The sequence below is a fragment of the Sturnira hondurensis genome, unplaced genomic scaffold, assembly GCF_014824575.4.
Source record: "Sturnira hondurensis isolate 20B ecotype Veracruz unplaced genomic scaffold, ASM1482457v3 Scaffold0015509, whole genome shotgun sequence".
Taxonomy (NCBI): Eukaryota; Metazoa; Chordata; class Mammalia; order Chiroptera; family Phyllostomidae; genus Sturnira; species Sturnira hondurensis.
The window spans coordinates 1,026,102-1,037,833 of record NW_028088140.1 but is presented as its reverse complement, the minus strand read 5'-3'; the positions used below and the strand labels follow the sequence as shown (position 1 = coordinate 1,037,833).

The window sequence follows — 11,732 nt, the reverse complement described above, 5'->3', positions numbered from 1 at the left end:
TTCTACCTATCGTCTATGCTACTTATTCTCTGTACTCTTTCCCCCACTCTCCTACTGCTTCCCTGTTGCTAACCCTCCATGTGATCTCTATTTTTGTGGTTCTGTTCCTGTTCTATCTAGTTCTTTGCTTAATTTGCTTTTGTTTTTGTTTTAGGTGTGGTTGTCAATGACCGAGTTTGCTGTCCTTTCACTGTTCATATTTTTTATCTTCTTTTTCTTAGATAAGTCCCTTTAACATTTCATATAAGGGCTTGGTGATGATGGACTCCTTGAATTTAACCTTATCTGAGAAGCACTTTATCTGCCCTTCCATTCTAAATGAAAGCTTTGCTGGATAGAGCTATCTTGGATGTAGGTCTTTGGATTTCATGACTTGGAATACTTCTTTCCAGCCCATTCTTACCCCTGTAACGTCTCTTTTGAGAAATCAGCTGACAGTCTGATGGGAACTCCTTTGTAGGTAACTGTCTCCTTTTCCTTTTCTCTTGTTGCTTCTAGAATTCTCTCCTTCATTTTAATCTTGGCTAATGTAATTATGATGTGCCTTTGTGTGTTCCTCCTTGGGTCCAACTTCTTTGGGACTCTCTGAGCTTCCTGGACTTCCTGGAAGTTGATTTCCTTTGCCAGATTGGGGAAGTTCTCCTTTACTATTTGTTTAAATGACTTTTCCACTTGTTGCTCTTCCTCTTCCCTTTCTGGTACTCCTATAATTTGATAGTTGGAACATTTAAAGATGTCCTGGAGGTTTCTAAGCCTCTCCTCATTTTTTTGAATCCTTGCTTCTTCATTCCTTTGTTTGGTTGTTTCTTCCTTCGGGTTCACTCCATTGATCTGAGTCCCAGTTCCTTTCTCATCACTATTGGTTCCCTGTACATTTTCCTTTATTTCACTTAGCATAGCCTCCATTTTTTTCATCTAATTTGCAACCAAATTCAACCAACTCTGTGAGCACCCTGACCCCCAGTGCTTTGAACTGTAGATCTGATAGGTTGGTTATCTCTTCATCACTTGGTCATATTTGTCCTGGAGCTTTGATCTATTCTTTCCTTTGGGCCATTGTTTTTCTTTTTTCGTCTTTATGTGCCCATTATGTAATGAGGGGTGGAGCCTTAGGTGCTCACCAGGGCTGGGTAACACACATTCCCGGGTTGTGACTCTGTATGTGGGGCAGGGGTCAGAGAGGGAACAATGGCATCTGCTCCGCTCTCTGCTGGATTCCAGACCCTCCTGCTGCTTCCCACAACCTGGGCCCTTCTGGTGCTGATTCCCAGGTGGGTGGGCTTGTGTATGTTCTAGGACCTTGTGGGTCTCTCCAAAGAGCTCTCCTGTGAGGCTGGGAGTCTCTCCCAGGACCTCAACCCCCACACGTGTTTTCAATCAGTGTTTTGAGGCTTTATTTCCCTGCATCGGGACTCTAGATTGCGTGGTCTGTCTCACTCCCCAGTTTCACTTGGTTTATCTGCACACAAATGTGGGACAGCCTGGTCTGCCAGCTGCCTTGCACACCTCACTCCTCCAAAATCCCCTGCCTCTCTGGGTCCACCCACTGCCACCCTGCGTTCAGGGTCTCAGGGTCTTTTTTTTTTTTTTTGCCATGACTCTTCTCCGACCAGCTGCCTGACTCTGCCTTTCCTACTAGTCTGGATGAGTGTGTCTATTTTAACTCCTTGGTTGGCAGACTTCCATACAGTTCAATTTTCTGTCAGTTTGGTTTTGTTTCTGAATTTTTTTCACCCATTTTTAAATTTTTTTTTTGTGTTCCTGGAGTGGAGTTGTGTGAGTTGTTCATATTAATTTTGGAGATCAAGCCCTTGTCCGAAGTGTCATTGGCAAATGTTTTCCCAGTGGTTGGCTCTCTTTTCATTTTAATGCTGTTTTCTTTAGCCATGCAGCAGCTTTTTAATTTGATGAGATCCCATTTGTTTATTCTTTCATTTGTCTTTTTCTTTAGGGGACATATCTGTGAAGATGCTGCTGCATGGAATATCTGAGATTTTCCTGCCCATGTTCTCCTCTAAGATTTTAATGGTGTAATGACTTATATTTAAATCTTTTATCCACCTTGAATTTATTTTTGTGTATGGTAAGTTGGTGATCAAATTTCCCTTTTTTTAATGTAGCTGTCCAGTTTTCCCAACACCATTTGTTGAAGAGGCTATTTTTGCTCCATTTTATGCTTCTTCTCCCTTTGTCAAATATTGACCGTAGAAACTTGAGGTTATTTCTGGCTTCTCTGTTCTGTTCCATTGGTCCATGTGCCTGTTTTTATGCCAGTCCCAGGCTGTTTTGATTACAGTGGCCTTGTAATACAGTTTGATATCAGGTATTGTGATCCCTCCTACTTTGTTCTTCTTTCTCAAAATTGCTGCAGCTACTTGAGGTAGTTAATGGTTCCATATAAATTTCTGAAATGTTTGTTCTATATCTGTAAAATATGTCATGGGTACTTTAATAGGGATACCACTGAATCTATAAATCGCTTTGGAAAGTATGGCCATTTTGATAATGCTAATTCTTCTAATCCATAAGCAATTCTGCTGCTGGGATTATACCCTAAGAGCCCTGAAACACCAACTCAAAAGAACCCATGCATCCCAATGTTCATAGCAGCACAATTTACAATAGCCAAGTGCTGGAAGCAACCTAAGTGCCCATCAGAAAATGAGTGGATCAAAGAACTATGGTACATTTACACAATGGAATTCTATGCAGCAGAGAGAAAGAAGGAGCTTATATCCTTTGCGACAGCATGGATGGAACTAAAGAGCATTATGTTGAGTGAAATAAGCCAGGTGGTAAGGGACAAATACCATATAAGCTCCCCTTTAAATGGAACATAAACAACAAAAGAAAAAAGAAAGAAAATATAACCAGAGTCACTGAAAATAAGAACAATCTGACAATAGCCAGAGGGGAGGGGGGAGGGGACAGAAAGGAGAAGGGTTTTCAGAAACTGCTACAAAAAGGACACATGGACAGAGCCAAGGGGGAGGGTGGAAGCAAGGGAGGGAGGTGGGTTTGGAGTGGACGGGGTGGGGAGAAGATACAGACAACTGTAATCGAACAATGAAATAGTAAAAAATGAAAGTCTTAATAAATTTATAAGTATTTTCTCCAATTTGCAGATAAAGAACATATAGGTTAAACAAGTTTCTTTAAGTTAGACCAGTAAGGGTGGTACCATGGTTTGAATGTAGGCAGATCCATAGCTTAAATTCTTCATTATTTGATTCCACTGACTTCTGATTATGTACACGTATAGTATTTCGCTCTTGAGTTTAACTGTCGCATTTTCTTAATTCTGTCACTCAGGGTTAAAAACGTATCACTGTTAGGAACGCATCTAACGCATGCCTTTCTTAGGTGACTGCTAATAAAACTACCTGCCAGCTTTTCTTCTTGAAAGGGCAGAAATCTGATACGCTATTGTCTTTTTTAATTTTAACAGTAAAAGGCAGTTCAGGTTAAGAATTTAAAAAGTATCAATTTAATAGTGAATATTGAGAAATATGGTACACACAGACACCAAAGTAATACAAAATGCATACGATTTTAAACTACTTTCTTATGAACTCTTAACATGGATAACTGACAGTTTCTAAGAGTTAAAATTTTGGATGAAGGTACCAGACATTTTGGAGGGGTTCATTTTAAATACCATTTAGTCATGCAGATAATTAGGAGGTTTTCTAAAAAAATAAATACAACAAATATATGGATTTCTGAAATACAAATCAATATACAAATCTATATATTTTCATATTTTTCACTGAAATATCTTTAAAGAAGCATTCTGTAACATGAAGTTGAAAGCTCAAATTATATGTAGTGAAAGCCATGGTTTTATTAAAATTGTGTAATTCACATACCAAATATTTACATAAAAGTAAACACACAATTGCCAAATATTTGTTTTGTGCTCCAAGACACAAACCTCATAAAATTACTTACTGAAATAACTGTAAGATAAGCTTCCCAATTCTGAATGTTTGTAAGGAGCGCATATAGGAGCAATAAATCAAAAACTTAATTCTTCCTTCTGAGAAGCAGTGAAGGAGTAACATAATTAATTGCCCCCTGGGGATTGTCAAAGCTTTCCTAGAGCTCCAGGGAAGTATCAATAGATTCCTTTGTAAGACAGTAAGAACTAAAACCACATCCTTCACTAGCACACAATCCCATGATATGTTTTCTTTTCCAAATTTACATACGCTTACAACTCTGAACCACATGTTAGTGAACTGACCTAAATGTCCCTTCCCTCTGTTTTCGCAAAAAGGCAGTTCTATGACCTTTTTCTCACCTGAACAGTTTGGATAAATTTCTATTATGAGCTTAAGGAGAAGAAATAATCATCTGTCATGTAAGTAAGCTTGATGGAACTTAAAATGGAATAAAGACAAGTCTTCAAGAAACAGTTTGTTCAATGTCCTTTTTAATGACACAATGTTGATGAGGGGCGGGAAAGTGATTCCCAGCTGGACAACTGTCTGCATGTGTTTTCTCCAGATATTCCATTTCCTCTTACATCCGAAGATGTGCAAGCTAGTTTAACTGGCGTGTCCACCTACACTGTCCAGTCTGGGTCGGGATGGGTGTGTGAGCCCAGGGATGGGAGAGCACTTGGTCCAGGATGGGTGCTTGCCCTGTGCTCTGAGCTGCCTAGGAGCAGCTCTGGCCTCCCTTGACCTTGAACTGAAATAAAAGGGTTGGAAATTCTATTACTTGTTTTCATTAATCTTTCTGGAATGTGCGTCTAACATATTTATGTCAATGTTTATTATTAGAAGTGTTTTGGGTATTTAGAAGTTTGGTGAGGTTTTTGTGACCAGAAATATGCCGTAGGAAAGTAACTCTTTTTTAAAAATCCATTAGCCTGTAGTAAACTGGTTTCGTCGTATGTCATTTTACTAAAAGTAGCAGTTTCCAAGAAGAAGTTATTCATGAGGATTCTATTAGTTACCAGAAGAGCATATTCCTTAATAAAACTGTAAAAACATAAACACTTAATTAGGTTGTATTACTTACTTAAAAATAATTACTTAATACAGAAGAGAGAAGAGAGTTTTTCTGAATTTAGAGCAGTGGTCGTTAAACCTGACCACAAATCAGAATCAGCTGGAGAACTTTAGAAGCCCTTAATAGCTCCACCATAAAACATTCAGATTTAACTATTGTGGACAGGGTCCACATTAGGATGATTCTATTATAAGGTAAAGGTTGAGAAACACTGATTTGGAAAAATTACTCATTACTCAGCCTGGTTTTGATTTGAATAAATTATTTAAAATTTAAATATATAAGCACTTCCTACATGGTAGGCACTCTTCTAAGTGTTAATAGGGAGAAAATTCTTTTTTCTATACAAAAATCTGGGTAACATTAATATATCTTTTATCTTCTGAAGAGTTATATACTTTTATTAAAATATTACTCAAAGCCTTTATTATGGTCTCTTGTCATGACAATTTTCCTTCTACTTTTCTGAACTGTACTCACTTGCTACCATAACAGATCACACTCAGAAATTTTTTTCTCAAGACATTTGGAAAGAACATAAGAATAACATAGATTTCATTTTCAAGTCGTAGTATATGAGGTATTCTCCACTGTGTGTCTGGAGTCACAAAGCCGTAATTTAAGAACTGAGATTAGGTACTGCTATAATGACTGACCTAATCTCCTACATCAAGAATGAGCCACCATTAGTATCGGTGCTTTAATCCACCTAAAAAGTGATCCACAAGAGCGCCGCAGGGAACCGAGTACGGGTCCTTAATGCAGACCACATTGCTTGTGACCTATTTATAAAACATTTCTTCAAAAAAGTTATAGAGATATGGTTTGTGAAACACACATTAGATATTAGTTACCTCAAAAGAAACAGAAACATTTTTTGAAATTCTACATAATCAGAAATTTGTTATTATCCCAAGATGTTTGCTTTAACATTTTAAGTTAAAATCAAGTTTACTAAGTATTATGAAATTCATTTGAAATGCATTTTAAGTCAAGAAAACTATTAGATTTAAATTAATAAATATGATTTGTATCTACTCTTTAGCCTAACAACTTTCTGGTTCAAATGTGTTAAAACCAACTGACCAGTTTATTAATCCAATATTATGGCTAATTATCTTTTATACCTGGACAGCAGGCCAAAAATGAAGGAATTTTGGTTAAACCCCAATACATGCATATACAGAAAAATGGAAAGTAATTTTGTTTTCTACTCTTAATACAATTAAAACAGCTTTAAAATTTTTAAGGAACCTCAGTAGTCAAAATAAATATTTAATAAAATATACAACATAACAAGATATTAAGAACTTAGTGTTTAAAAGGTAAACTTTGTCACATTGTTTGCCTTCAGTTAAACAGAACTCAGTTTAGTTGCTTAAGGTTGCTTGAGGTGTTTGAAACAAAATTAAAGTTCAAATAACACTAGAGATAATACTAAGATAAAAAAACTATGTTTTAACTCAAAAGTTTAAATAAAGTTATAGTTATTGAGGCTTTTTAATATGACTTTGACCCTAAAAAACATGAGTAGTTTGAGAAGTCAAAGATAATCATGATTATGTGGTTAATGCTGTGAAATTCTCAGTACGTTAAAAAAATACAGTATATATGAGCACCATTAGACATGTGTTGTTTATATATATTTAAAACTTTACCTGATTAAAAATTGCAATTTAGAGTGAAAGACAAGCAAAATTATGAAAATATATTCTTAAACTCACATGTCACGTGACTTATTTTAACATGTTTCATCCGACACTCCTTCTAAGTACCAACAAAAGAATACGAATAAAGTCAGTATTATTTTGTAGGCAAAGTCTCTGGGTTAAACAGAAGGTCACTCACTGAAAATAAAAAGAGTTCAATAAATGTTTCTAGTCTATAGCCAGATTCCAACAGGTAAAGGGAAAATGAAGTCAGCTAATAAATGGGAATTCACAGAATGAAATAGCAAATGTTGGATTTGACCCCCAGGGGTTATCATTCAGGCCTCAGACTATTTTTAATTGAGAGTAGTCAAGGTTCTTTTGCTGAATCTCCCTTCTATTACAAAAGATACAAATTGGCCAGCTATAATTTAGTGTTTCTGCTACACTCACCAAAACTCATAAAATTACTGCCATATCTTATATAAACATACCTGGGGGTAAGGCAGGGTTTTAGTAAAAATCTAATTTTGATTCTCTGTAGAGATTGTTACGAATCTCCACCATTTTTCAAAGCTCCCACGAGCAATCACATGACACAAGTAGTTCTCTGAAACCACTGTCATGGAACAGAGTGATGCTATTCACCATTTAAAATACGTTCAATCTCCTCTAGTCTTTTTAAAGCAGCAACTCTTTTCTTCTCAATTTCTTTGACTTCTTTTGTTGTTTTGTGAGGGATCTCTTTGCCTGTATTTTCTCCTAATTGTTTGTTAGATTTAGACTGACTTTTATTATCACTCGTTTTTATTATCTCTGTGGGTCTAGGTTCGCTTTTCGAATCTTTTTCACTTTCAGTTCGACTTTTGTCTCTCTGTACACCTAAAGTCCTACTAGCAGGAAATATTGGTTGCTCTATTAAAGTGGCTGAGGAAATTTTATCTCTGACTATATTCAAATGGCGTTGGATATATTCTTCATGTGGTGCTAACGCCAACGTTTCCATCAGGCAGGTTTCAGCTTTTAGTAAGTCCCTTTCTTCAAAATAAACAACACAAAGATTGTGTTTTCCTTGCACATTACTTGGATCCAGCTCCAAAATCTTTTCAAAACATTTTTTGGCTCCATGTACATCTTTCTTTTGATTCATCAGAATGTCTCCTTTTAAAATAAGACCCTTAATATGATCAGGATAGTATCTGAGTAACTCTTCTAAAACTGGCAAAGCCCTTAATTCCCTTGCAGTCTGAGAATACAGCAGAGCCAGATTAAACAGAGCACTTCTGAAGTCAGCTTGCAACTTTATGGCTTTCTTCATCCACATCTCGGCTTCGGTGTCCTTTTTGTCATCCATGCAAAGCATTCCCAGATTGAAGTAACCATTAGCGTCTTGTGGCTCTTGATTTATATAGCTTAGAAGTCGTTTTCTAGCTTCAGGTCTGAGTTTAACCTCACCTATGAGTAATTTTAAAAAACCATATTGTTAGCAAATAAATTAAGTCTGAGGAAAAACCACTTTCATATTTTATCTGTTTACAATGTGAAACGACGGCATCAAGAAGACTGACTGCTGTACCTACGCCAGACAGCAAAACCTTACAGTCTTTACAGTAAAGAGTGTGTTCGAAACATGGAAATTATAACTTATTTCCTTTCCTGTAAAGCAGTAAGAACACCTCAAAGGGGGCAAAATATATCCTTACAGTTTAGAAGTTAACTGGAAGTAGTAGATAGAGGAGGGATCAAGAATAAAGAGGCATGAGATTTGCCAACAGACATGTATTCAATCTTGATTCTGTTAACACTATGACTTTCTACATTGAATAGGTTATTTAAACTCCTCTGGGTTAACTTATGAATTTTCTTAGAGTTACATGCAATATGTACAACCATATTTAGCAAATATTAACTATTAGTGGATAAACAAAATGTTTCAGTCTTACTAAGACATATTTTTAAAATTTTATTTATTGATTTTAGAAAGAGAAAAGGAGAGGGAGAGAAACCTTGATGTATTGTTCCACTTATTCATTCATTCACTGGTTGTTTCTTATATGTGCTCCGACTGGGGACTGCACCCACAACCTTGGCGTATCAGAATGATGCTGTAACCAACTGTGCTACTCGGCCAGGGCTAAATAAGATTTTTATATGCTACTTCAAATTCTTTACAATGTTTCAAAGGTAAAATATACCTTAAATATAAAGCTTATAAATATAAATTAGGAGTTAGTAAATAAATGTTTATTTTGATTACTTTATTGGAACTAAAAAACAAAAAAATTCAAGTACTATAACTATAAACCTTATAACTATACAATCTTATGTTGGATAATGGGCCCTTTCATGATTACTAAGGTTGGCTAACACAAAAATATTAGCTAATCTCTAAATTTATATTTTCTTGACTATCAGGCATAAGACCTCCTTATATTATTTTATTTGACAATATGATGAATAAAGAAAACTTGAAAATAAATCAGTAGGCTTAAGTTCCTATCTTGGACCAATTACTAAACTGGCCATATAGTTTTGGGGTATTCATTATGTCTATTGGGTCCACACTCTCTAATCTACTAAACAGAAGATTGGCAAGACTCAAAGGTCTAGCTCTATGTGTGAACCAAAGGGTTACTGGTTCTATTTCCAATCAGAGCACATGCTTGCGCTGAGGGACAGGTCCCCCCGGTAAGAGGTGTGCGAGTGGCGACCACACACTGACCTTTCTTATCTTCTCTTTCTCCCCCCTTTCCCTTCTCCACAGATAGATAGATAGATAAACAAACAAACAAACAAATAAATAAATAAATAAAACTATGATCTTATGATCTGCTCAGTTTTTGCAAAAGTTTTAAAAAATTTAATAATTAACTAAAGAAGTGAATCTAATATAAAGATTTTCCAAACATAAAGTATTATAAATCATATACCCAGCCTTCTTAGTAGTAATAAAATCCCTATATATAAAAAACCTGATTTATTATAATTAATAATTTAGTTTTGCTTATCATAGAAGTTATAGAAAATTATAGTAGTATCTAGAAAATAATAAAAATTGAACACAAAATAATACCAGAAGTATTTGATTTTAGAAATCCAGGGAAGATAGAATAATATTTTTTCTAAAACATACAAAGCTTATGACTCCCTAGAAATAATTATGTAAAAAATTATAGTAGTTCAGATTATTTGAACTAAATATTTACATAGCAGATTATATATTTCTGTGCATAAAATGACAGAATAGAAGAATAAGACACTGCTTAACAGATTGCCTGAAAAATTGGTCTTAACATATAAGAGAATAATTAGTATTCTCTTATATGTTAGTGCATATTACTTGAGAAGTTTAAGTATGTTAACAATTCTACTTATAAATCATTTATACAGGTTTTTAAAAACATTTTTTCTTTATTTTTAGAGTTGGCACTATCACAGAGGTCCTCATTTTCCTGCCTTGGCCTGCCTCCACCTGCCCTGTACCGCTTTCCCTCTGGCCATCACCACGCTGTTGTCTGTATCTACATGTTACGCATACATGTTTTTTGGTTAATCCCTTCACCGCTGTTTTTTTAATATCTTTATTTTTATAGAGAGACAGGAAGGGAGAGAGACAGAGGGAAGTATCGATTTGTTGTCCCACTTATTGATGCATTCACCGGCTGACTCTTGTGTGTGCCCTGACCAGGGATGGAACCACGAATGTGGTGTGTGGGGACTACACTCTAACCAGCTGGAGTTAATATACAGTTTTGATATAAACTATCCATTCACAAAATGTCTGGTACAAGTAATATATTTTAAGTTAAGATTTTATTGTATTTCAAATTACAAGTGTTTAAATATGGAAATATTTTGGGAAACATACCTGATTCCTGCATTAAGATAGCAGAATTGAATAATGCTAGCTTATGCTTTGGATTTAGTTGTAAAGCATGATTGAAAATTTTTAGAGCTTCATTTGGTTCTTTAAGTTCAATATGAACAATCGCCAAGTTGTACCAAAGATCTGCATTATTTCTGTCCAACTCTAGTGCTTTAAGATATGCTTCTTTTGCTTTGAAAGGTTTATTCATTTTTAAAAGCAATTCTCCTCTGTGGAAAAATCAAGCACAAGCTTTACTTACAACATTGCCATGCCAGTTTATAGATATTGTTTTTCACAGGTTTTAAGCTTTTCCATATATTCACAGCTTTCTTTTTTCCTTTTACCTGAGGTTCTTAAAGTTTTCTTTCAAAAATAACCATATATTCAAAGCAATGCTAAGAAAAAAGAACAAAGCAAAAGGTATCATAAACTATAATAAACTATACTACAAAGCTACAGTACCAAAAGCATTGTGGTCATGGGTTCTAGATAGCCATACTTACAAAGCTGAATCCAAGAACATTTGATTTTTTTCTCTAATCTTTTCTGTCAATCTTTCTCCCCAGATAACACTCAGCATCCTGCCATGGTCCATGGCTGATAACCACAGTTTGGGTTCGGTACTCTACATCCTGTCTGCCTCTTTATTATTCTCTTTGTCTATTTTCTTTCAGAAGGAAGAGGAATTGAATAGTTGCATTCAGGCACCAAACTCCATGCTATGTTTCTCAAAACCATTAAAAAATGATTCATCTACCTACTAAGGGATGATCACATAACCAATAGAAAGAAAAACATTATAAAGAGTTGTAATTACATGGAGGAATTGCTTATGCTATATGGTAGGTGAAGTAAAACAGTAAAATTGAAAAAAACAAAACAAAACAGCATAGTACTGGCAGAAAAACAAACATACAGAACAATGAAACAGAACTGAGGGCCCAGAGATAAACTCACACCTATATGGATGACTAACTTTCAACAAAGGAGCCAAGAATATACAGTAAGAGAGGAAAAATCTCTTCAATAAATGGTGTTGGGAAAATTGGAGCTACATGCAAAAGAAGGAAACTAGACTATTATCTTACACCATACACAAAAACTGACTCAAAATAGATTTGAGATTTGAATGTAACACCTGAAAGAATAAAATACATAGACAAAAACACAGGTGCCAAACTTAGAACCTTGGTGTT

General features: G+C 35.3%; 1 protein-coding gene across 2 annotated transcripts in view; it reads right to left on the bottom strand.

Moving 5' to 3' along the window:
* Positions 1-4,308: 4,308 nt before the first annotated feature.
* Positions 4,309-11,732, bottom strand: part of TMTC3 (transmembrane O-mannosyltransferase targeting cadherins 3) — a 69,978-nt gene continuing 62,554 nt past the window's right edge. For both annotated transcript variants that reach the window (XM_037064637.1, XM_037064638.1), the window contains exons 13-14: positions 10,537-10,763; positions 4,309-8,123 (exon numbers count right to left, since the gene is read on the bottom strand). In XM_037064637.1, coding sequence (XP_036920532.1) covers positions 7,309-8,123; positions 10,537-10,763 — 1,042 coding nt within the window. In that variant the 3' untranslated portion in view covers positions 4,309-7,308. The remainder of the gene's footprint in view (positions 8,124-10,536; positions 10,764-11,732) is intronic.